The sequence below is a fragment of the Coloeus monedula genome (assembly GCF_965178545.1).
Source record: "Coloeus monedula genome assembly, chromosome: 4".
In the NCBI taxonomy this organism is placed as follows: domain Eukaryota; kingdom Metazoa; phylum Chordata; class Aves; order Passeriformes; family Corvidae; genus Coloeus; species Coloeus monedula.
Genome location: NC_138784.1, coordinates 2,153,466 through 2,180,393, shown reverse-complemented (window position 1 = coordinate 2,180,393; position 26,928 = coordinate 2,153,466). Strand labels below are relative to the sequence as shown.

The window sequence follows — 26,928 nt, the reverse complement described above, 5'->3', positions numbered from 1 at the left end:
CAGGGACACAGAGACACAAGTTCCCCATGACACTCCAGGACACATCTTTGAGGTCACGTCTGTCAGGTTTAATAACGAAGCTGACACAAGCCTGCAGGGATGTTTGTTCTTTTTTGTGGCATTTGAAATCTCTGAACTGGGTTTAGAACCCATACAGTAGCATGACTTGAGACCTGGAGTAACAAGAGCAGAAGTACAGCTCTTTCTGACAGAGAGAGACTTAGAGAAGTACTCTTGTAATTGGGCTGGATAAGCCACAGAGCTCCTGAAGAAGAGTACCTCTTTCATCAATTCTAGCTGAGCAGAAAGTCCAGCACATCCACCTTTACCTCCCTGCAGAATCTGGGCTGATGAGCTGGGCCTATATGGTGTTCCTCCTTAAATGTTCATGATTCAAACACATTAAAAGCAGAGAATAAGCTTGCCCACAGGAATGTTACAGAAGCAAAAAATTACCCAGTCTGAAATAGGAGGGCACATGCACACACACTTTGTAAAGATGAACATGCAGCCCATCTTTGCTGGGACAGTCTGTGCCCTTTGCTGCCAAGTTATTCCTTGCCCTGAAGCTGGCACAGATGGAGACTCGGACACGCTGCAAGTATGACCAAGCCGTTGCCTACAGTGTGGACACTGTGGGACTTTTAAGCACTAAATGTCATCGTAGAGAGGCTCAAAGGGATCTCTCCAAGTCCAGCCTGCATTTTATGAATTCTTAGAAAACCATATATTCACTCGCTTGGTAGGCAAGTTCAGGTCACACCTTGGATGAAACTCGCATAAACTGAATTAGATGTTTGGAAATGCAGTTCCTTCTCTGAGCTCTCTCATCTCCTCCAGGTTGGAGCAGAGGAGCTGTTTGAGTAGGTAAACCTACTTCAGAGAAGAGGGAATAGACAGAAAATAAACTTTGAAGTACAAACACTGCCCTTCAAGGTTAGGAATCCTAAACCAACACTGCTGTTGTAGTAACTATGAGCACTACTGATTTTAAACAACTGAGTTACACATTTCATTTGCAGCCCCTCTCTCCTGCCACATGATATTTCTCACCATTAAGCATAAGATATTTATTCTGATTCCTAAGTTTTCTGAAAAGCAGAGAACATTAATGTCCTGTGGAGAAAGGGAATGTTTCTTATTCAAAAGTGCAGGAGCATTGGAAACCTTCCCAAATCCTAACTAAACAAGTCAGCACAGCCACCAACGAAAAAAATGAATCTGTGTTCTTCCTTTATCACAGGTCAATTATCACACAGAGCATGGGGAGCTGCCAAAAACACTGCTATGCCCAGACACTAAAACTTGCATTTTATTTGCCTGCAGCTGCATTGCACAAAGAAGGGAGTGTTAACCCCCCTCCCCAAGACAAAACATGACCTACCCCCAAAGCAAGAGGTGATTGATTCTCTGGTTTGGGGTTTTTTTCTTTCAGTGCACTATTACTTATCTTTTGTCCCAAATGCTATTTCCCTAAAATGCTTTGATTGCAAAATACTGCTTTTTTTTCCCCTAATTTCTTTTCATCCTTGTCTACCAGCATAGATAGCCAGATGTAGCAAAAAGAGTAATGAAGCACCATTTAATGTTTTTCAGGTTCAGATTTCAAATTTGCCCAGCATGGTCCCTACTTCATTTTCAAAGACACTCTCGCCTGGCCTTGAGTTCTAACAACATTAAATGAGATTTTATGCAAGATCTATTTTCAGTGAAATGAGAAAAAAATAATCCTGAAGCTCTATAAAACTAAGATTTTGCATTAAATTTTCAGACATAAAGCCAAAGTCTCCAAATTTCTAGTATTTGCCCTACTTCTATTGTCTAAAATAAAGGTACTACCAAGCAGCATCACTGTATGAGCTTAGAACTGGAAAGACTCCAGGATTTAAAATGTGAAGCATGTGGTTTCCTCAGCAACCTGGAAAATGTATTTTGGTGCCTACTGGGTATCAGTAATGATGCCAATTGTCATGTTAATTTTTCAGATCTTTGTTGTTCATAATCTTCTTCGGTGTCTTTTAACTGAACTCTAACCAACCAGTAAACTTGCATTCTTTCTTCACCTTGACTTTTGGATGACTAAAGAGTATTCTTTATAGTTCACCTCCTTTAACCAACGCAACCACAGTAACAGTTCAGGAAGCAAACCATGAGGTGGTCTGTTAATAAATCCAAACAGAGACCCAAAAATAAAGGGTGCATTTTAAGTAATTTTTTGTTTCAACAGCAGCAATTTAGGATAGCATAGTTTTGGGCACCATGCCAAACAATTCCTTGTCATGGTCACCAGAATAGGTGACTACACATCTAAAACAGTCACAGAAAATAAAAAAATTATGAGGTCCAAATACCCATCTGACTGTGGCTACATTCTAGTACAGGCAATCTCTAAATTTCAAAAGAAGCAAACAACTCTTCTTAAGTGGCCATGTTAGGCAAGTTAATGATTTTTTAATAAATTCTGTTCTTTTCAGATCTTTATCACTTTAGCTTTTGCTACCAATTTTCTTTGTGCCTAGCCTTGAAAAATATTAGTGTGCAAAATTTAGTTGATTAGAATCCAACCTCAAAAATATCTGAGTACCTGCTGAGGGAAGAGTACTTGGTGAAAACTGATTGGATAGTGTCTACTAATCCAATTCTTAATTTGGTTAAATTCCTTCAACATGCCAACACCTTTACCCTGTTCCTTCTCATGACTGCTGCTTCCAAATACATATTATTTCCACAGAAAAACATTAATTAACACTATACAAGAAAAGCACTTTTTGTACCACGTGCCTTTCGCGATCTTCCACTGTATTCACTTAAAATGCCTGAGCACCATTTAAATCATGTCAATAAACTTAAAACAAACATTTACTATCAGATAACTAAGCCAGCAAAAGAAAAACCCAGACAAACCACTATCTATAATATCTAGGACCTCTGAAGATACTTCAAGCCGTACCTTCAGGTCTTCAACTAGAATGTAAGACTAAAACCTGATCTGTCTGACCATACCAGTTTGTAACCAGAGCGAGGAATAAAAAGACTATTGTGCATGGAGGTAAAAGTTTAAAGACTCCATTTTTTTTTATGGCAATAAAATTCTGAACAGTCCTGGAAGGTCTGAAAGATGGCACTTGGATAAGGCACAAATCAAGACGTGCACTTTAATAAGATGCACTCCAGAAATGCGAAAACAGAAAAAATAAATCACAGTTTACAAGGATTAAGAGACAAATATTTATATGAGAGGAGCTACAGGCTTCTGAGGTTCCAGACAGAGGGCAGAAATAGCTATGTGTGCAGTCATAAAAGGACAGCTATACATACCAGATAAAAATGAGAATTCATAGTTTTTCTCTAGCACCTGAAACAGATTTCATGCAAGTTCTCATAACTTCCACAGTAATACATATTAAAAAATCAGACCAGTCCTTCCTTAGGTATATTCTCAAGCTCTGCTTTTCTGTGGAAAAATTTTAAAGAGAACAAGAAAATGCAAAGCCCTATCTATAGAAAATCCCACACCTAGTCTTCAATTCCAGGTCTGGACAGGTAACTAAAAATCTGAGTTAAAGACATCAATCCTTGAACTTTAAAGGCCTGAATTTCTAGTTATTTACCCCAGGCTATACAAAAAATAAAAAGTAATTCCATATTGCACTACAAATCTCAGATAAAAGAATTGTCACCTGGATGCTCCACAAGAATATTCTAGTTTAGCTAGTTACAGAAACAAAAAATAATCTTTGGATTTACAACCCGCACAATTTTAACTGTTCATGTTAAAGGAAATGCCTCCAGCTAAAGCAAATTCAAATCTCTGCATGTGATTCTAGTTAGCAGCAGGAAATATATGTTTTTCTACAGATAAGTTATATGGCTTTTACATGGAACAGCTTGCCCAGAGAAGCTGTGGATGCTCCAACCCTGGAAGCATTCAGTGCCAGGCTGGACAGGGCTTGGAGCAACCCAGGATAGTGGAAGGTGTCCCTCCCCATGGCAGGGGGGATTGGAACTGGATGGGCTTTAAAGTCCCTTTCAGCCCAAAGCATTTTATAGTGGTTTGTTTTGTTCTTGTTTAAGAAGTTCAGAGACAGCTTTAGAGAACACCACGAACTGCAGTTTGTTATGGTAGTGTTATCTCAGTGGAGCTATCTCGGAGAACAGGACCTCAAAGCCTTCACACCTAAAAGCCTGGTCCTTTCTTCCCAGTCTGAAGACACCAGGTGCTTTCACTTGAAAGCAGCAGGGAATGGTCCTGAAGAAACAGGTCAGATGTGTGAAGACACAAGATGAAACTGTCTCAATATGCATTACAGTGGTCTCAAAAAAAGAAGTATTAAAAAACGGGTAAAAAGAGAACCTTTAGCTGCCTATAAATGATCTAATGAAAGATCATTCTCAAGTGTCAAGTGGAGCAAGAAAACGTGGGAAAAAACAGTGTAAGAGTAGGTGGAAATAAACCAACCTCAGTGACATTTAACATTTACACAAATGTCAGATTCCCCACCTCCTGGTTAAACATTCAGCTGGGATCCCAATCTGTGTCTGGTGGGTGCATGGCCAATTTTGTAAAACAAAAAGAAACACAGCACAAAAGTCAGAAATTTGCGTTTCTAAAAAGATGAACGGTCAAAAAAATGAGACTGTGAAGACTGGGAATTAGGGCTCTGCTCTAGAATTATTAATGACTTATTTGTGGCTAAAGTCCATGCCTGAACTTGAATTCCCACATGATGTTTACTGTAACAGAGCTGAACATGACCTAAGCCCTCATGATTTATGGCGATAGACAAGAAGAAAAGGCATTGGCCAGGCATCAGAACTTAATCAATATTCTCAACTATTAATATCACAAGAACTCTACAGAATTGTTTAAAGGTCTAGGAAAACAATACAACAAAAAAACCCACATCCACAGCCTAATACATTGAATAAGAGCTCCAAGAACAGCTTCTCTAAAGATACAGAGAAAAAAATATTCTTCAAATTAAAATTTATTGCAAAATAACATTTCTCTCTTTTTACCCTGTGTAGAGGAAAACTGGGATATTCTGTGTGTGCAATTTGCCAACAATCATCCATAATGACATCCATTGCTCTAGGACTCCATGCCCTCTGGGAAACCTCTCTAATTTGTCTGACAGGGTCTACATTTTTTTTCACCCAGACCTCCACCAGTTCACTGATAAGGTCTGCATTTTCTTATCCAGAGAGATATGAAGGATAGTCTGATTATCCTATTCTAGCAGTTCCCAAGAAATATTAATTATGAAAAAACCAGCATTTCTAACAAAAGTTACACAAAGTTCTTCCCAAACTTTCCAAGTAGGTTACAGAGAAATCATCCTGGCTGCTTCTACTGGTATAACCCCTCTTTCATTTAGTCACATACTGAAGTCATAGCCAGCCAGTGCCCTGTGCTCCAAATCAGCGTGGCTTTGGTAAGGTGCTGCTAGGTGTGAAAGGATTGATTTTTCAGATGATGTGCTCTCATAAAAATGCCTCAGCCACTGGTAATATTAAAATGGAAGCAGAAGCAGCACAAGCAATCACTGAAAGGCAACAACCTCTGTTTTGAATTCTATTTTTTTTGTCAAAAATTCAAACTGAAATTCATCCTTCATCATATTCCCATTGCATCAATGGACTCGAATATTAATTTCCAGAATGCAAATTCTAGTTCAGACTTTTTGACAGCCTTGGGAATCGAGATGCACCAGAGGTGTTTATCTGACTTAGAGCTCTCCAATCTCACCTTCTTCTGAAGAACATTAACTTTGCGTTCCTTCACCTCCAGCATGTCCTTGAGGTCATGGATCTCGCCTGCTTGAGTTCCCTTCTCCTCTGCCATCTCCTGAATCTGCTTTGTCTTCTTGTTCAGCATGGTCTCCTTCTCTTCCAGACGTAACCGCAACGCATCCACCTGGGTTCAGAAATGCAGGACAAGCTTTGTTTAGCACTGAAGGAAAGTTAGAAAAGTTAAACTACACTTCCACAGGAGAAATAGTACAAATAGATTCAGAAATCTAACACCACTTTATTTAAGAATTCAACATACATAATATTGGGATAAAACAGTTATTACAAGTGACAGGAGACTAAACAGTAAAAATAATCAACCACGTTCTTCCCAAACTATATGAGACTAATGCTCCTTCTTGGAAAACCTCAAATCATACTTCTCACATAACTCAGGCTTGTATCATACAATACTGAAATTTTTCTCCTCAAAGTAGAAGACAACATAATGTGTTGCTGAGAAGTTCTGTCACATGCAGGGAAACCGACCCCTTTACCTGAAACATTACTAATATTCAGAGAATAAACATTGACCCCTTGTACTAGACAGTCACTTTATATTCTAAGTTTTAATCACAATAGTAGCTGAGCCTGAAGGTAATGAAAGCAGAGCTCTTTGCAGCCACTGCAGATCAAAACTGGAAAGAGGTTACCTTAGGATGGCTAAGAATATTTTGGTTTAAAAAGCAAAGCAATAGTTTAAATATAACATGTTTTCTGCAGCATGCAGTTTTATATTAAAGGTAAAATTGAACAAATGACACAGTACAGGATACTATGGGTGCAATTTGGACACACAAACACACTTAGAGCTCCCATGGCCTGAGCGAATTTAGAAACACACTCTGGAAACTCTGGGGTGACCTCACACTTCAAAACTGCATGTTGAGCATCTTTTGCTTTTCCTTCTGCATTTCTCTTCCATATGTGAAACAGAGCTCACAAGACAAAGGAAATGGGAGAAGGAATCAGAGCTACCTGAATATAAATTTGATGAGAAGAATAAGGTCACCAGAGAGCACAGACTAATCTCAGAGACCATTGTGGAATACGAAATCCAACACCACCAGCCTGCTCACGATGCCAAAAGAAACCCACTGACCCCTATCCGCTCGGCATTCAGACAGAGCTCAAACCTGCCAGTTGGCTGCTAATCGTATTTGACAGTATCAGATTTGGTTCCTGTTAGCTGAATCCATTACAGGACATCAGTCACACACAGTAAACAGGCTGATCAATGAATTTCTTGCTCCTTCTGCACAGCATAGACTAGCAGAGGGACGAAGTGAAAAGATGACAACCGCTGGACAACCCCAGCTGGGTTAAGAATTTAGGAAGTCATTATCCTTATGGCATTTTGAGCAACGTTTGGTTTTAGCATGTTATTTTAACATGTAATTCCATTTCATTTTGAGTTGCTAATGGAAAAGTAGTCTGTGAGGCCCTGCATTTCCAGTGTGTGACACACAGACCCCGTTGCTGTTTTGTCTGACTCCTTTCACACAGAGCAGTAAGCACTTGCCAGTGGGGAAAGGAGCTGCCCTGTTCTCCCCATCAGCACTGCAGCCCCGCTGCCACCTCTGCCCCTGGAGCCTCCTCACTTACACATACGTTATTAAAATACATTCCTGACCTCTCACCCAGCAAGTGGGGCATGGAGTGTAGTCCACAGGGATATTGGAGTACCAGGTCGTACCCAAATATGATTTATAGGACAGCTAGTGTTTGCAATGAAAGGTTTAGCAGGTGGATCGGGCTTTGTCTTTTTTCAAAAAACACAGATTTATAGATTGATTGGGTATGGTCTTCTCTGGGAATCTTTGATATTAAAGCTAAGGGTCACTTTTATTAATTCTTGAAGGGAAACTGAAAATCTCCTTCACAAGAAAATCCAAATACTCTCAACAGTTGTGTTGCAAAATATTTGAGACAGTCCGGATGCCTACAGCACAGTGTTAAGTGAAAAGAGAACATCTGCAAATAGAAATTTATCCACAGAATGCTTTCAATTTTCTGATTGATTATTCTCTTTGAACTCTATATTAGCTTATGGTTTGGGGTAAATTGCATTCCTGGTTTTATTTGTGTGAGGTCCTTGCCTAGGAAACCATAGAAAACACTTTCAAAAGTATTTTCAAAGGCTGGCAGGACACACAATCATCACCTTAGCACTATTCCTGGCAGAACACGGCACTTGTTTATTCATGTCAGCTCAGTTTATGCATGGCATCCTCCCACAGCGACAAGAATTGAGGTCTGTGGGAGTCAGGTGATGCCAACTTCAACAGAGTCAGCTCAGGACCTTCTCAGTACACAGAAATGAGCAGGCAAACAGCTACTGAGGTGCTGACACCCCTTCTCCTGAATTTTGTGTCTTGGATGGTGTTGTCCTAACCCTGGGTTAACCTAACTGCTTTCACAGGAATGGACTGCCATGTCTTTAACTACGCATGGCAGGTTAAACCTGACAGGGCAGCTCAGGCAAGTCCCTCCTGCCACAGCAGGCTCACCCAGCTGCCCCTGAAGCTTTAGCACCATAAGCACACCCTGAACACAACAGCCCCCCCCCCCCCAGGCACAGGGGCCACAGGTACCTGTCTCCAGGTGGATACCACACACAAGACTTCAAATCCTTCACTGTAAGAACACTAGATGAAGAACTGTGTTGGGAACCCCTGATTTGTCTTCACAGAGTTTTCCAGTAGCTGTAAATAACATTCTATGTCTCTGTTCTTAATGGGTCTGGCCATACATGAAACATGTAGAAGTCCAAATTTCTAAGGAAAATTCATCCCTTAGTAGCTCAAATTACTACCAAAATAAGCGCAAGAAATGAAGTAATATTTAATATAAATCTCATCTTAAGCCTTTTTTAGAATCTTGAATTCTGTAATAACAGCCTTAGCATTCAGAATATTTCCAAACTATAGGGAAATCATTTAAATACTCAGACAGCCACAGTGAGTCTCAGACCTCACTCTGTTTCTCACTGTGCTCCTGAGTTTCAGGAGCTTGCATTCAGGACTGAGATTGAAAACAAGGGTTTTTTCTGAATTTTATGATCATCTCCACCATACAGTAGCAAGCAGGGTATTCTGACCCTGGTGATTCCCACTTTAAGATGTCCATGATGCCTAGAAAAAACAGTGTGCTACTCTTTTTCTGAGTGGCTCTTCTCATCTACCTGTCACCTGTTCAGACCATGGCTGAACCATCATTTAGATCAGTGAACCACACCATACTTCATCCAGTGGCACCCGAAGGTACAACCTTCCCTATGCTATATCCAAGCCCCAATTTCTCTGTAAGAGCAAGATTCTAAATTTTAATGCTCTGTAGGTATGACTACAGTAGAGGCAGCAAAAAGAACAGATGGAATACCAATCCTGAAATGTGTGCTCAGAGCCTGCAAAGGTTTCTAACAGGAGCCAGCCACTTTTTAAAGCAGATGTTGAAGTAATTCTATGTCAGCACTCAAAGATCATTGAGAAATGCAGAGAGACATGAAATTAAAATTGGTATGCGAGCCGAGAGTTGCTTTTCACCTTCTGGAGCTATTGTTAGGTGAAGTCTCCAACAATGAGTACATTTTAAAAAGGATCAGTTTCGTGACATTCCATTACTAACTTGCAAACATATCATATAAATACAAAAAGGAGTTCAGCCTTTTTACTGATAGCATAGTCTGTAATTAAGACTTTAAAGCTATGTTTATTGACTGATTTGAATCAGTGGTAGTTCACAAGACTTAATTCTCTATTTTTGCCATTGATCTTTCTCTTTAACTAGATTAGAGTTGACTCTTCAGCCCCTTACAGCAGTTGCAGCAATATCCAGTGTGGTCTGTAGATGGGAGTGAGCTCTTTGTGAACACTGAGCTCCAGCTGTCCAGACAGCTGAGTCACATTACACAGCCATGCCATAGAGCAGAGGTGCACACGCCTGGCTTTGTGCAGAGCCTGGTGCTTCCTGCCAGGGTTACAAAGCCAGTGCAGGACAGAGGTACTGCTCCCAGGCCTGCTCAGGCCAGAAATGAGCTCAATTGTTCCTCCACAACCTCTAGCATGAGACATTGAATACTTGAGCACTGTGAACTCAGTCCTGTGAGCTCACCTCAGTGTTGGCAGGTGTCAGCACTGGGTCTTCAGGTAGCTGGTGCTGAGCAGTGTTGCTGGAAACACCCAGCTCCCATTTGGACACTCCTCACTAAATGTAATCCACTCTCTGTCTCTGATTTGCGAGAGTCTACTGCAGTTTCAAAATGCCAGTAAAAGCCCCAATAAAGAAAGACCCTTAGAAAAATTTATGTTCTACTGAGACATTCAAAGCAAATAAAAACTTCCACATGATTAGATTCATTTTTCTACTGAATATTAATCTGAATTTACCATAGGAATGGACCAATTACAGAACCATGCCAGCTTAGGCAGTGTACAAAAATAAAGGAGAACATTCTCGCTGGTTAAGGCAACTTCCCACTGAAGCCACATAACTTCTGGCACTGACCTAAGCTAAAGGGCTCACTGGGTAAAAACTTTATAAGGATAAAGCCTTAATTCCAGCATAAATACTAACTTATTTTTTGTTTTGTTTACAAAGTGACTGTACAATTTTAGAGCTATTTTTTATTCACCAATTGAAAAGTTAACCACAATATCCTCTCCACCCAACAGCCCTCAAGATAAACACCCCACAAACAGCTCACTGTTGTTTGTAGTTCTAGAGTGGCAGGTGGCAAATCCATTTTTGAGATATTGTATCGACACTATTCCCCACCTATGGGCAGGTTTCTTTAACAGAAGACTAAAGAAGAGGTAGAGGCTCATGAAGGTATTCTCTTTTATTTTCAAATGTTTATTTAAATATGAGTCTAAAATACCTATCCCCTCTGAAGATGTCTGACAATTTTTGTCAGAAACTGCACCTCTCTTCCTCCTCACAACTCTCTCCAGAGTCTTGAGAGAAGCTAGCTGTGTTTTTACACTGACCAGTGCTGTCAAGAAGTGAGGCCAAGCAGGATCTCACATTCCTACCCCACTCCCAAAGAAAATCCTTCTATGGAAAGATATCCTTTCCTTTAAAAAATCCAAATCATCACAGGATGCAGTGACAAACATCTCAATGCTGTATGTTCTCAGCATGTTTCAATCCTATACTTAAGAGGATCACCTGTGAACACAGAGAAAAGGTAACTGGGTGATGATTTAATTGTTGAGCTTTCTGACAAGAACTCCAACCAGGGTGAAAAAGATGAGACTATCTTTCAAAAGTATAAATATCTTCTTGGAAGGAGGAATCCAGTTTGGTTTTGTAGTGCTACATGAGAAACTCATTTGGAAGCGGCCAGTGAAGAACAAATATTCTCAATGATTATTTAGTAATATTACAAGTTAGAGAGTAGAATAATTTTCTATATTAAAGAAGTACTTTGGCCTTCAGCTAAAATAAAATCAAGATGTTGTGAATAACTGTCAAGAGTATCTATCAATGGTATATAACCAAGCCTTTTTGGTTTTAAATGTTCTGTTTCAATTCTGGACATTTTAAGTGAATAAATATGTTTATCTACCATAACAGCTGAAATTATGACCCTCTACTAAAGTCTTTTAGTTTGTTAATAAAGTAAATTTGTTCAAGAACTTCACCTCTCCTGGGTAGAAAAGCTCTATTTATTACTTAAAAATGAGAATAGAAATGTGCTTCTAGCTTTGTAGGTTTGCCACAGTACATGCACGTTTAACATATCTATATCCTTTTCTATCACTGCAATGGATCAAAGCCTGCATTTTGCCTTTGAAAATGTTTATTTACCTAACACCTACCTTCACTGATAGTTTGAAATTTAATTTTTTTTTTTAATAGACATGCACTAATCTAGGGTACTTTCCTGAACTACCAAAAAGGAATGAACAAATTTAACAAGAGGTTTATGATTGTAAACTGGTATAAGCTTTCACAGGTTATGCCCACTGATGAAATTTCAACTTCTCCATAAATCTGAGAATAATCAGAAAAGCCATCCTGGAACATCAAAAGATATTTCCATGTAAGTTCATTACTGCATGTTGACAAGGCCATGAGCACCCACAGATTTACCAATTTTGGCTAAAGGCTAATTTGGCTAAATTAGGGTAGAAAGTTCAGGTCAGTTCTCTTATGCTCCTGTAATATGGAAGCTTCTACCAGTGTCACCCACAAATTTCCTGCATGCCTTTTTCACAGCTCCTTTGGCTTCTTTGACTCTTTTAGCTGTAACAACACAAAGTTTTTGATGCATCACTGCCATCTTTTGGACTTCCACTAACACTACAATTTTCCAAGGCCATGAATGAAATCCTGTCTGCACACAACATTCCATGCTTGCTCTTCAAGAATGTCCAGAAGCAACACGTTTATGCTACATTTATAATCTGTTTGATGTTCAGATATACACCTGGATCTTACATAATATGGGAATTTATTAAGCATTTGTCATCGAAACACAGTTTAGAAAATATTTTTCCTCTACCTTGGAATATGCATCACAAAACACAAAAGCCCATATTTCAGGGGCTTACAAGCAAGAGCTCCTGGCCATGCAGGGTGTATGCTATTGGAATGATCTTCCTTGTTCTTCTCTCCTCTAGCTACAAGGTCCCTGCAAATAAATCCCCCCAGCTCAGACATTGCAACTCCTAATTCAGCCAAGCACTTACACACACATGTTTGTATTTAGATCAATCCCCTGGCCTAGAGAGCCAACCATATAATCAAAGACACAAAGAGCCTGGAACAAGCAGTACTGGATGGCTGTGGGCCTGTACAACCTAGGAACAGAAGAAATAATGGCTTTTCTCTGTTCCTCTGTGCACAGGCAACAAGCACAGAATTGCCCACTTCACCTCTGTCTGCAGGATGGCAGCTCTTTGCTCTTTAGCTGTAAGGGACTCTTTGAGAACTTCAATGTGCTGCTTGCTGTCAGAGAACTGATTTGTGAGGGTCTCCAGCTTGGTCTGCAGGGCCAGCAGCTCGGTGTCCTTGCGCGACAGCTCCTGTTTCACCTGACCAATCTGAAACACAAAGAAAGGACGGGCAAAGGGAGAAATAATTTATAACTTCCCTACAAAAATCACTATAAACACACATAACTATCGACAAACACCGTGGTACTGTTAAATTATCCCACAGAACTATGAAGCCTTAGGTTACCTCGAGTGAAAGGCTGGCAAAAATTTGTGTCATGAGCAAAGGAGAGAAGGAAAAAGAGAGGGGAGCAATGTCATCAATTTTTCAAGGGAGGTTCTTTTTAATAGTGGCAGTTTTTTGTAATTCATCTTCCAAAGGACTAACCAAACCCAGGTACATTTCAGGGATGACGTTTTAACGAAGATGAAGCAGAACCCTAATGACAAAGTACCCCTAGCCTGTAAGGTCAGAGCAGATGAGATACCTACAGGTCTCTCAGCAGCACAGTGTTTGCTTTGAAATGTCAAATCAGCAAGCTGCCCTCCAGCTCTTCACCTAGCAATCCAGCCTCATGCTTACACAGGATGTAAAGACCCCTTTATTTTTCCCACTACTTACAAAACCAGCATTTTATTCTATGAAACACCTTCTAGTTTATGGAAGCTTCTAAAAGCAGATGCATATATTCCTCAAAACAACAGGAAAGCTGTTTGTGGAATTCCATTTGTAGAGAGAAATTTCCTAAATTTAATTTAGTGAATTAAATCGGTATAGAAGTACAAATTTATTTTAACAAATGTAGGTTGGATTATTATTTCAAAAGGCAAACAGTAAAAAAATGCTAAAATAAAGCATCAAAATATCAATTTAAGTGCAATCATCACCCAGGAAGACTTCTATTAAGTCTCAATATTAAAAAAAAAAAAAATTAATTAAAGAGGACTAGGAAGTCTAAATGTAGAGTTACATCCAAGTTTACAACAAACTTTCTGGTTTTCTTCCTATAAATCTCACAGAATAGCAATGTTTTACTGCTACATATTGTATAGCAGAGGGGGACATGTCTCTACACACCGAGCTGCTTCCCCTTTTTTAACTTGAACAGTTTTGCTTGGGTTATTCAAATTAAAAAAAAAAACAACGTTATCCCCAGAAGTACATTGTCCAGTGCTTCAAAATAGAAATTAAAGGACAACACAAACTAAAAAAATTGTCCAGGTCACCCTTTGTGTTTGAAAACATGACATGAACAAAATAATAGTATAATTTATAATCATTTTTAAAGTTTTTAATTAGAATAAATGCACATATTAGTAGAAACAATTGAGAAAAACAGCTGGGGTGAATGCCATTTTACCTTGAAAACACTGATTCAATAATGGGCAATTAAAGGAAGAAAACTCTTTACCAAAGAGTATTAAAATGGCATCAAAATATGTAATGAAGGACTCCTGTGTTCCAGTGTGAAACAGTGTACTTGAGGAAATGGGGAAGAAGGAGGACATGCTTCTCAAAAAACCTCTCAAACTCATTAAATAGCACAATGAGAAGGTATGTAAGAATTTATAGAACTATTCAATAGTTTATTGTTCACTTCACTTCAAACCTGCTAGGTTGTTTCTTTCACATTTTACTAAAAGCAAACGTGCACAGAGGATGATTCTGCCACCTATTTCAGTTCAACACAAAGGTATTGATGTCAGCAGCACTATTCCTGCTGTCAGCCCTCAGTTGCACAATAGTGCCAGGCACAGAACAGCTGCTGGGATGAGCTGAGTTATTTACAGCTGGTTATCTTTTCTAGAGTATCTAAACAAAAAAGCCCCCTTAAAAAGTCTCAGATGACACAAACTTTTTCGGTTAGTAGGTGGCCTGAATCGCAGTAAAACTTTCTCAGACAGACAGATGCTCCTTGCAGAAGAGCTGCTTACCACATTTCATTACATTAGGGTTCCCAAGTAGCACCCTAAGTTCTCATCTCTAGAAACCCCCATTTCAGAGCTACTGCCAAGGTGCTAAAGCTCTTTGGTAAGAACACAGCACACACCATCCCAGCTTGCAGGAAAAGCTAAGACAGCATCAAGTGCTCACATCCCTCTTCTTGGTGAGAAACGGTGTTCACTCTTTTGAGTGAAACTCTAACTTCACAGCAAAGGAATAACCTAAATTCATGCTGCTAAAATGGAATAATCAGTTTTAAAAGTGTTCAGCATCCAGCTTTCGGTATTTTTTGTGAAACAATGTTAAGAGGGTTCAACATAAGTTTTCAAATTAGGTTTTTTAACTAGGAAAAGCAAATCTCTTTGAAAGTCTGTCCCCAAAATGGGTGCTGAATACTTTTGAAAATTTGCTTCAGTAGAGAAGAGTAGGTTATTGCTCAAACAGCTCATACCATTAAAAAAACAGCAACAAAACAAATACAGATGTTCAGCTGGAGAGTGGTGTTATTTATGGACACCAAAACCATGTGAACAAAAAGGCAGCTACAAGGCTGAGCAGGCTGTTAGTTCTACTTGTTATATCCAGTCATGAAGAAGGTAAGAGAAGAAAAGCTACCCCAGAAGGCAGAGAGCTAGCAAGCCCCAGTGAATGGCCACTGCACACAAAAGAGAGATCTTACTGCAGAGACCTCAGTCTGGAGACCAGCCACTCTTTTTTTCAGGTCCTCCCCTTGAGCCTCTTTGGCACTTAGCTCTTCCTTCAGTTGCTCTACCTGTCACGACATTGTTATGCTTTTAAATATTTATTATTTGCCAGCTTCTAGTCAGCCTGTTTCAGTCCAAGCAACTACAAGTGACAAAGAACTGAAGAATCAACACTGGTCACTCATTTTCTCTTCCATTCTTCATTAAGTCTTCTCAAAAGTTTAATGTCTGTGTCATTTCATATAGGCTGCCAGACAAGAATTTGATTAGGAAACAAAAGATATATAGTTATGGTTTACATATGTCAAGTATGTGGCCCTTATCCCAACAGTTTTGAAACTGGAATTCATAAGGAAATTACAACAGGAAAAAGGACATACTTCAGCTTAAGAGAAATAATGTTAATTGTCAAGCTACAGCCACAAATTACTTATACAATCCAACACTGAAAAAATAAATGCTGTGCAATTACAGAACAAGGTAGGACAGCAAGGTGTCAAGATTGGACATGGCCATGAGTCATGGGCAAATAGATACCAAAAAGGAGCAAATTTTCTGCAGGAAAATAAGTGAGCAGACACAGGAGACAGAAGAGGTCCAGCAATCAAGTAGCTGAGCAGATCTACAGATCCACACAGGGAGAGGACAAGGGGTAATTGAAGAGTTGCTAACAATGAAAGGAGGAAAGCAAGAAGAAAAGACAGAAGGAAGTGGTGCTGTAATCTTCTCCCCATTCCTAATTTGAATTGGGTACCTTCAGTTCCTAGAAGCAACCCAGTGGGATAAAGAGCAAAAGTAAGAACAGACATAGTTATGTCGAGGTGTTTCAGTGAACTGGCTTGAAGCAAGTGGAAGAATCACATAACTTAGTACATGTCTCTACTTCAGGGCAAGTAGAGTCTCCAAGACACTTCATCCAGCATTCTTTTTTGACCAATAATTTCAAGTAGGACAAAGCAGTAGGTTACAATTGTTCAGGACCTAGAAGAGTAATTTTCATCCTCCTTTCCAGGGTTTGTATACTGCTTGCAGGGAGTACACATAAGTTAATTAAGAAAGGCAGGACTGCTCACAATATCCTTACATTTACTGTACAAGAGGGCCTGAATCTTCACTAAAGAATCTTAGGACCCACTGAAAGACTGAGTAACAGAGAATGAATTGACTTTTGCCTATAGACAATTCAATAGTCAGTGTCCATCTTTACATGTGAGGATCAACATCTCTCACTGCTGTACTTGTCCTGTGTTCCAAACAACATCAATTAATGCCAGCACTACCACTGCTGTAGACTCTGCTCTCATGCTGGCTCCACTACTGGAAGGAGAGTGTAATGGAAAACCATTCTAGTGACAGTTCATGCTCTTTTCAGCCCTTATATAATAAAAAGGCCAAACAGTTATACAATACCAGCTGCAAAAAAAATATCCTTTTTACAACAAACTACATTTGGAAAGAATTTAGACCAAACAAAACCTGAACCAATAATGGATTAGCAGTGGTCGAAAAATAAACACAAAAATCTTTCTGAAAGAAAAGAAAATCAGGTGTGACAATAAAAGGAGAACTTGGGCCATTGACCTTACTGAAACACCATTCTAATCTTTTCAAATTGGAATTTAAAATTTTCTTGAATATTTTTAAGTGATTTTAGTGGCTTCACAGCAGGTATTAAATAAAATTCTGTTTCCCATCATTGGACTGGGAAGCCAGACCACACCTCCTAACTAAAGCACGAACACCTCTCTCCTCTGTTCACCAAGCTGGGTTTAGCACACAACTGCCATTTGTTTGCCAATACCTTGTTTTTCATGAATTTGGAATGGCTACGGTACACCTCCATTTGCTTCATTTCCTCCTCACGCTCCTCTGTGCTCAGGGCTCCGTTTGACTTCAACATCTGAATCTCCTCTTCCAAATCCCGGAGGCCACGCTCCATGGAAGAAATTTTTGAATCCTGAGAATGATTGGAGGGGACAGGCAAAGACACACAGTTAGAAGATTTGTTAACAAACCACTGGAGTAAAACCAAAGGAGAGACATGTCCAATAAATTACCTGCCCTTGAAATTTACTTAGGAAGTTCTTAGAGAAATCAGTGTTCAACTCTTTACATGTGAGTGCTCAGATACTCATTTTTCAATTTACTTTTTTTTTAACCTTTCAAGGAAAGCAAGAGTTTAGTACTGAAAGAAAACCAGGGCAGGAACATCGTGTAGGATGAATAAATAAAGGAACATGAAGAAAAGTTGCCTTTTCAAAGCCAGCTCAAACCGGAGAAATTTAATTCTAACTGAATGGGCAGCAAAATGGCAAGACTAGCAAAAAATTGGGTTGGTGCCACTAGTTAATTTAAGTGGGGTCACAAATGGAGAAAAGCAAATACCATAAGCAAGGAAAATGTGCAACTAGCTAGTTTTGATTGGATAAAGCAGTTAAGAGTCTCTCAAGTATTCTGGCTCATATGTACAATGTATAAAACATTTCAATGGGTTAAAAATAACCATCTGGAAAAACAAAAAAGCCAATCAGTCATTATCCTCCTAGTTTTACAGGGTGATCAGAGGTATTCAGTGTACCTGGTTTATTGTTTCTTTACAGGCCTTTTGTGTTAGGAACAGCAAGAACAGATTCATCCAGCACACAGAGCTTCATGCATACCCACGATCATGGATATGTGTTTAGGAACTATAATCTCTTAAAGCAGTCTATTTTTTCTTATCTCACTTCCCCAAAATATTTAGTCTTTCCTGAAAGACAGATCTGATTTGAAACTATACTGCAGACTTCCATAAACAAAACCTTTCTAACTTTTTCTCTGTCTGATAAGCAAAGCACAGCTGAACAAAAAGCTGATTTTTACATATACAGGTTTTCCTTCATGAGATGAGATTTTTTAAAAGCATCACTATGAAGATCTGATTGGATCTCCTGCTTAATGTTTGATGCTTAAGTTAAAAATTGATAAAGTCGATTTTTGCAACAAAAAATTAGAGGTAGTAAGGTGAAGTGATATGCTGCAATTGACAACAGTATTTAGTTTCAGTGCTCACATCATTTCCCAGAAATACCCATGGGTTTCTCTTTTGATAGTAAAGACACTTAATGTTACCACATGGTCAATTAGTTTTCATTACTATGGACCACAAAGATGACTAATACAAGAGTGACATCAAATGAAAGGCTGCAGCGTAGGAAGATGGGATATGAATATGGAAAACACTGATACAGAATGGAAAAATTTGCAGCGGAAAAAAGGAAGGAAAATAAAAGAAAAAGAAGGGAAACAAAGTGGAAAAGAACAGCTCGCAAAGACAGTTTCTGATTTTTCAACTCCATTTGTCCAAACCCTGTGTGATGTACTTTATGAGCAATACAATATGAAATATGATTGCATAAAGCTGTGCAAACCACACACTTGATTGTGGCTCCTGAGCTCTTGGCCAGTTGCCATCAGTCCATTAAATACTTAAGCTAATGGTTTAAGAATTCAATCACAAATTCATCTAGAAAAGTTAGGTTTATGATGGCATACAGATATTTCTAGCTATATGATCCATTCTTTAAGTGGGTGTCGAGTTTGCTAACTTTGTTGATACACAGAATGGAGAGCAGTATTTCAAATGTTGATAACATAAGAAGAAAAGAACCCACTCATAAAAACCCACAAATCTTTCATATTAATCTATCATTCCCATTCTTGTAATATAATGAACTCTTGGTTGACTGCAAGAAATCTGTATCTGCTGCTGCAGGCAGACAGAAGACAAGTTTCTACTGTGCTGTCTTTTCAGTAATCAATAATAACAAATGAAATAATAACAGAATAAAATCGTATAAAAATATATACTTATTTTAAATTACAAGACTGACAGGAGCATATGGTATTTGGTAGATTCACCTTTCATGTGAAAACCCATTTTCCAAATTCTACTGCTGCCCAAACACAATCATTTACCTTCATCTCAATAACAGTTTGCAGAGCCTTTGTCTTGGCCGTGTCGGGAGCATTCTCAAATCGACGATGGATTTCCTGTACCAGCAGAAATGAAAGCAAGAGTTACACTAATGGCAGTGTCCCAATACAAACATAATTACTAGAAGCTTCTCTTCCTAATACAGAGCATAACTCAGTGCTGCTTTCTGATGTTGTCATACATTTTATCACTTCTCATATCACAGAAAGGACTGCCAAAAGCTCATTCAACAGAAATCCAGCCGCAGTTAAAAAGGCACAGCAGAAACTGCACCTTTGACTACCCACTTACTCAAAATAAACTTGAAATGACAGCTGGGTCTACTAAAAAGCTCTATCATCTGTCTGCTAAACTAATCTGAACTCCTGATAGTTTCTCATAGATGCATTTGACTAGAGGCTTACTGAAAACAGCAACACTGTGGTTTCTATTTCAACAAGTTTTAAGGTGCAGCTGTTGTTAACTCTCTTTTTCCAATGTTTTTTACCCCAGAGTGGCAACACTGAACTACACAGGATGAAAATCTTTCTTCACTTGGCCTTGAGCACAGCTGAAAATGCACAAGTGTACAGCACACTGCTCTAGAAGCTCAGAGGATGCTGATAGGAGGACACAAAGTCCATGTGATATTTCTGTTGATGTAAATTCACAGAAATAGCATGCTTCCAACTGCTTGCTAAGGCATAAAATGATCGAAAGCTCAAACAACTTGTTCTATCATATAAAGTAGGGGTTTCAAGCCAACATAAGTAAAAAGAGGAGAAACAAAATAGAAACTACTACACTCATTCACTCCTTGTCTTCAAATGGCATTGTCCTTAGAGCACACTCTAATGTTAACTGTAGGAAGGTGAATTCTGTTAGAGTGTTAATCTTATATGCCAGGAAAATACTTTGGTGCCCACAGAGCACCAGCTGTGATGCCAGTTAACCTAAAAATGAATTGTGTTATGTGCCCACACATACAGTTTATCCATCCACTCCCCTCAGACAACTAAAAGACAAATCCCAAAAGCCATCCACAAATTTGTATTTTCAATAGACAAGGTGAAGAGTCAAAATTTTGTATGGCAGTCATCCATGCAACTTGCTCCCCACGATTAATTATTTGAATGAAAAAGGTAGAGTTGCACAGTGCTTTTCAGAAATACTACTTTTAAGATTGTTAAGTGTTCCTACATAGCTTTGAAGTGAGCAAGATCGAAATGTGTTGGGACAAAGGCCACAAGAAGAATTTTGCAGAAGTCTGGCCTAAGACCATTTGCAAAAGTTGATGCCCATGAATGGTAATAATAAGGAAATCCAATAGAATTTGTTCTGGTTTAAAAGAGGATATTTGTGTATTTTCTGAGAAGCCATTTTTACAAGTGTGTTCCCAGTGTATGGTGGCATTCTCTGAAATCAAAAAAATCCTCCTGAAGAAATAAACCTGAAAACCCCTCTAAATATATTTGTTTCTCCTCGAGTCAACAGATAACTTGAGAGCCTCTGCACAAATACTACTGGCACCATATAGACCAGAATGAAGCAATGCCATTATTTTTCTACTTACCTGTACCTACATTCCCAAAATGGATTTACTCAAAGAAATTAAAACAAACTCTTGTGAGCTTTTAGAAATTGAGAAAACAAAGGATAAGAAGGTCAAAAATTACTGTGCCATAAATCTATTTTGGACACTGTATTATTTTTATTTTAGCAGTTAGGTAATTTCCACTTGTGGAGAGACACGGTTTCTGACCTGAGAATATAAAACCAGCTACTGCTGTGGAAATGGGATAGATGGAATACGTAGCAGGAGAACTGCAGGTCTGTAAAGGGATGCTGACACAACAGTGCCTGCTTCCACCATGGCTCAGTGTTTTCCCAGAGAGAAAATTCTTCCAAGCTTCTTCTTGAGAAATGCCTGTATCTCCTCTGTTTGAAGTGATGCTCTGCACTTCAGCAAAGGAAATGTCCTACTTCTATCATCTTAAGTAATTCCACTGTGATTTGGATGACATAACCTGCTGAAAAATAACACCTCCCAACTCTTGACTGCACAGTAAGGGCTTAATTTTGGCAACATGCCTGTGATTCTGAAGAGCCTGAAGAAAAAAAAGCTACAGGCAGACCGAGGCTCTCTGGAACACAGATTGAAGAGCGGCTGCCGAAGGAAAGCAGGGCACAAATACCCTTCTTAATTAGGAAATACAGGCTGCATCCATGTCTTTCAGTGGCAGAATGGAAAAATACTAATAGATCATATCTCTGATGTATTCAGATTCTGTTGTGGACACACACCCCACAGATGAATGAAAGTTAGGATTTTACCCTGTAAAACAGGATTTTGCACAGCAGTTAAAAACATAGGGCCACACACAAATACCAGGATCAGAAAAATATAAACCCAATCCTTCATTCCTTGCAGGTTATCCACTCTGATAAAGTAATACAGGATCTTTCCTTTGCTTTACTTTCCCACATTAAGAACTTCCTTATGTAACTGATATTGTTTCCTAATAGGTTAATAAAATTTAGTATCTTTGCACCTTTGAGTGCAAGTTCAATTATTATAACAAGGGGTGGCTCTTTTAAATCTCCTTTATGTTTTTATTGCTTTTCTATGTTCAATGACTCCTTCATTTAAAAGTGATAGCAAAAAGGAAAAACAGAAATTATGGTGCAAACTGATTGCAACTTTAAGTACATTCACAGGCAATAAAATTCCAAAATAGGTTGTTCTGTTCAAAAAAACTATTAAGATTCAATAACTAGAAATTTTAGGCTAGAATTAGTCAGAAGTTCTAAACAAGGTGGGCACCTTCTCCAGAGCTGGGGTTCATATTTCATTTTAATTTTTAATTAAGAATATCTATCCTCCTTTTTAAGAAAATCTACCACAGAAACAGATATGAACTGAAGGTGTGGATCATTATAACATCTGCCAAGTAGCTCTGCAAGGCAGCACAGTACCCCTAGGAGAAACAACAATTTCCTGGTCAGCATAATTACGTAGAACAGCTGATCAAACACACTGAGAACACTGAATATGTAAAGAATAGCTGTGATAAAGTGGGTTTACCTCACCATAAACAGTTACAAAGTCCATGAGGTTTTTGTGAAAATAATTCAAAATTAAAGAATATAGTTTAGAATTGAAGGAGTCCCCAATCCTGAGCAGTATTATCACTGTCAATTATACACATGTGCATAATAATGAAGGTTGAATTTAGTCCAAATCTTTTCTTCCTTCATAACCTGGCCATATCCTTCACTGTTGTTCCCCCACTTCCTCTTGTGTCTGATTTTGCATGGGATTTAGAACAAATGTGAAGGTGCACTTTCAAGCAATGATGCTTTTGTAGTAGGGTAGGCTAAATGCTTCAAAATTCAGCAACTCACCTCCCAGTAGCCATAAGACAAGCAGTTTCCAAAGCAATAAAGGACATGCCTTCCATCTCCTGCCAAGCTTGGATAATCAGGTAGCACATTCCACACAGAAACAAAAACATGCTATTTCATACATTAATTTGTTTTATTAAAAAAATCGGCAAAAAACATTATGTGTAATTAAAAGCACAGTCATAATTCTGGCTTTTTTTAATCTTAACTGTACTAGCCATATCTTTGTGTAATCAATTATGATCTCCTGTGCTGGATCTTTGTATCATTCAGTGGACTGGACAGTTTTGACTAAAAAGCATTTGGTTTTATTCTCCAACCTCATCCTCCAAGACTTACTAAATGAATGTTATATCTGTTGTACCCTAACTAGTTTTTCAGATGGCTTTCATGCCTACCTAGATTTTAGCAACCTAGTTCCAATTAATTACAATGAAATGCAAATGTTACAACCAGGAGCATCCATCAGCTCAGTATTAATGATCATTGTTAATTTAAAAAATTATTTAGTAGCTATGTAAGATAAAATAGATCTTTAGTTGTGTAGAAGGACAAATCATACCTGACTAACCTGATTTTCTTCTATAGTGAAGTACCTGGCTGTGTGGCTAAGTGGGGAGCAATGGGTGTTCCATGTCTAAAGGCCTCCAAGCATCCCTGGAGGCAAATCTGTGAGACACAGACTGGGTAAGTGGTTAATAAAACAGGTGGGAAACCAGCTGGGCTGTCAGGCTCCACCCCGGTGCTGATGAGCAGTGTGAGGGCCAGTGGGCAGTGCCTTCAGCAGTGATCTGAACCATGGGATGGACAGCCCTCCCAGCAGCTTTACAGAGTACATGGCATTGGGGAACACATGCATTAGATCAAGCTATGTGCCCTTGATGTGGAAAAACCCCCAGACCAGCCCATCCTGAGCTGTACTAGCAAGAGTATCCAACCAGCAGGTGGGAAGCAGGTGTTTCCCCGTGTGCAGCTCTTGTGAGACCACTGCTGGAGCTCTGTGCCCACTTCTGGGCTCCCCAGAACAAGGAAGGCACTGAAAATCTGAGGAGATTCTGACAGACAGGCACCAGGATGGCTGGGGCTGGAACACAGCATGAAGGGGAGAGAGTGAGAGAAAAGTGTTTGTTCAGCTGAAAAGAACGGGCTTGGGGGGAAGCCTGATGCCCTCTAGAACTAACTGGAAGCTGGAGAGATGATGGAAACCAAAGTCTTGTCAGAAGTGGAAGGATGATAGGCAATAGGCAGAACTTGCAGCACTGAAAATTTAGACCTGTTAATATGAAAAAGATTTTACCAGGAAAGCAACCAAATGCTGGACCAGGTGCCCAGAGAGGCTGTGGAATCCCCGCCGCTTGAAATTGCTGGTTTGAGCAGAAGGTTGCATGAAATAACCTGTGGGAGAGCCCTTTAATCTGCATGACTCATTTATATAAATATCTTTACTACCTGGTGCCAGAAGGTGACTGGATACTATCACAATTGTTTAGTTTCAGGATTTTGTATTAATTTTTTTCAGAAAGTGCTCAATGCCAGTAATTTTAACTTCTATTTCAGCACAATGTAAAAACAAACTGAAAAAAGAACATATAAGAGTCCTGTAGAATTTATTTCATTGTTATTAGAGTTTTGCTGCTAAAGTGATATAGTTACACAAGTCTGGAAGCAGCAATCATGGTAGTTCCTTTGGAAATTATTTCTGCATTTTTCCATTTGTCATTTCCTGCATTTGCAAACCCAATCAACATAATTCCCTGAAAATACAAAGTGACTGTACCCACAAAGGGCATAACTTTGAAAGATGTGCTGGCAATTGCACACACATTGATAATGGAGGCTGCCAGTTGCTTTGAAGCTCAGTTACCCCTGGCTAAAGAAACTCATCTCTGGTTTGCAATTGTATTAATCCATTGAGACGATTATTTCTAAATCCAATTAAAACCTCAGATATCAGGACACTTAAGTTTGTTAGCAAAGGCATCACCTAAAGTGAAAATTAAAGCACAGCTTCCAGCTCTTCTCAGTATTTCAATCAGCAGGAAACAAAAGCAAAATCCCTCAAAACTTTGGCATTAGAGTAAAAGCAAGGTAAGATGAGAAACTAATTCAAACCATCCAATTAGCTGCAAGTAGCAAGTCATTGTGTTGAAATCTGACTACAGAACTGTGAATTCAAAAGCTGAAGAAAAGTCAATTAAAAATTAAAATCTTAATCATGTAGAACTTCATTTACATATGTGCTATTATTAATTTTTTCTCTCTTTCCTCTTACTTAAGGCACAAAAGCACTCATTTTGTACTCAAATTAGCTTCCAATTTATTCGTGGTATTTTTAGTTTTTTCCCTTCCACTACAAAGCTTCACGTTTGTGGAAACAAAATTCCCTAAATCTCACTTCTACTGAAGAAAAGTGCAGGATAATGTTACCATCTCCAAGGAAAGCATCCCGAAGATGTAATTTGTAAACAAAGCAAATCGTGTAATAGGCATTGACAAAGAAAATCTTCTAATATAACAAAACATCAAAAAACATCGAAGGTTAAGCATTTTAAACCTCTAATCCCCAGACAGATTTATGCATTGTTTCACATAGTTTTAAAAATCCCACCTGAAGGGTATGGAAGAGCTAAAATGAAACAGTAAGAAATTTTGCTCTATGTTGAAGACTAGCTCATTCATATAAAAAAAGAAATAACTCACCCCCCATGCTAGAAAAAGCATATCAAGAAGCCTACTGAAATGTTATTAATTATTTCACTTCGATAAAACCATGAGTATAATACAGAAAAAGCATCCTGACAGATGACTGGAGTTCTGCTTTTTTCCATTTACTTAATTTAACTAATGTAACTGATTATTTAACTAATGTATAAAAATCAGAAATTTGCTATGCAAGAATAAGGTGTTTCTGATTTTTTTGTCATCTGGAAAAGCAGAAAACAAATACATTATTTTCCAACCTAACATTTCAACTTTTGAAGAATTATCAAGCTACCAACCTCTGAGGGAAGGTGAAAATAATTTCATGTATATTTGAACATTTTTAACTGTCATCCTTTTCTAAGGTGACATACAGAATATCCCAAACTAAAATGATATTTTAAAAAATTTAAGTGTATAAAAAAATAGATTATGCATGCTTTCAAGTTGCAATAGTCCATTTTCTCAAATTTTGACCTACAAAACCTCTGTATGTTTTAAAACTACTTGCAGACCAAACAAGTAATTCTAATAAAGACATAACTATTTAAATTATCTTGGTTTAAATCACTTCTCCCTGCCATCTGCTTCTAAAAGGTCAAAAGGATGAAGCAGCAATAAAAAAAAGCAGAAACTTAATTTAAGTCAACAGAAAGATACCCCCCAGTATGACAGTAGTAAGAGTTCCAGTTACTGGATCTGTCTACTCCTGCAAAACAAAACCCCTCTCTAGAAGTATCTTATTTATGTTGCAAAATCTTGGCACAGGACAGAAGTGTTCTTTGAGTTAACTCTAATTGCTCCAATTAAAATTTCTAAATCCTCCTCTGAGCGTGGAGCAGAAAAGGGGAAGGATTTTAACACACCCACGGAAAAATAATTTGTTTGCAGAACTTGTCACAGTTCATTAAAATCTGGTCAGACAAGGGAAACAACCTCTCAGCACCGGGCACAGCTCAGCAGGGCTCTGATGGTACCTTCAGACAGCCCATCCGCCCCTTCTCACTGAGCTCCTTGCTGCTGCTCTTTGGCCACCACAGGATCGAGTTTTGATCATCTGAGGCTAATAATAATCGAAATAATCTACACAGACCTCTGTTAGAGCCCAGTGTGCCTGCTCGCTGCGCTGGCAGAGCTCTGCCCCGCGGGGAGGCAGAAATGCAGCGCTGTCCTGGAACAGAGTGGGCACTGTTCGGCTGCAAACAGCTCCAGCGGGGGCTCGGTCCTTGCAATAAGGCCATCCCAGATAACTGTGATGCACTTCACAAACAGCACTTTGTGGGCTTGCCATTTCAACAAACACTGAAAAAGGAAAGAAATCATAGCTTTTTCTGCCACAGCCTCTTTCCTTAAGCTCATTGTAAAGGAGTGCCCTCATGAACCACCCATTTCAGTGCCTGTTTTACATACAAAACCTCCCTTTATTTGTTAAGCACTCCATCCCTAACTCCTTCATTCAGTTTTGTACTCAGCTGGAATAAAAAA

At 38.8% G+C, this 26,928-nt stretch overlaps 1 protein-coding gene across 4 annotated transcripts in view; it reads right to left on the bottom strand.

The window, feature by feature from the left end:
• Positions 1–26,928, bottom strand: part of ERC1 (ELKS/RAB6-interacting/CAST family member 1) — a 284,042-nt gene that overhangs the window by 189,892 nt on the left and 67,222 nt on the right. For all 4 annotated transcript variants that reach the window (XM_082280692.1, XM_082280694.1, XM_082280695.1 and 1 more), the window contains exons 4-8: positions 19,341–19,415; positions 17,185–17,340; positions 15,368–15,451; positions 12,675–12,842; positions 5,750–5,917 (exon numbers count right to left, since the gene is read on the bottom strand). In XM_082280692.1, the coding sequence (XP_082136818.1) occupies positions 5,750–5,917; positions 12,675–12,842; positions 15,368–15,451; positions 17,185–17,340; positions 19,341–19,415 (651 nt within the window). The remainder of the gene's footprint in view (positions 1–5,749; positions 5,918–12,674; positions 12,843–15,367; positions 15,452–17,184; positions 17,341–19,340; positions 19,416–26,928) is intronic.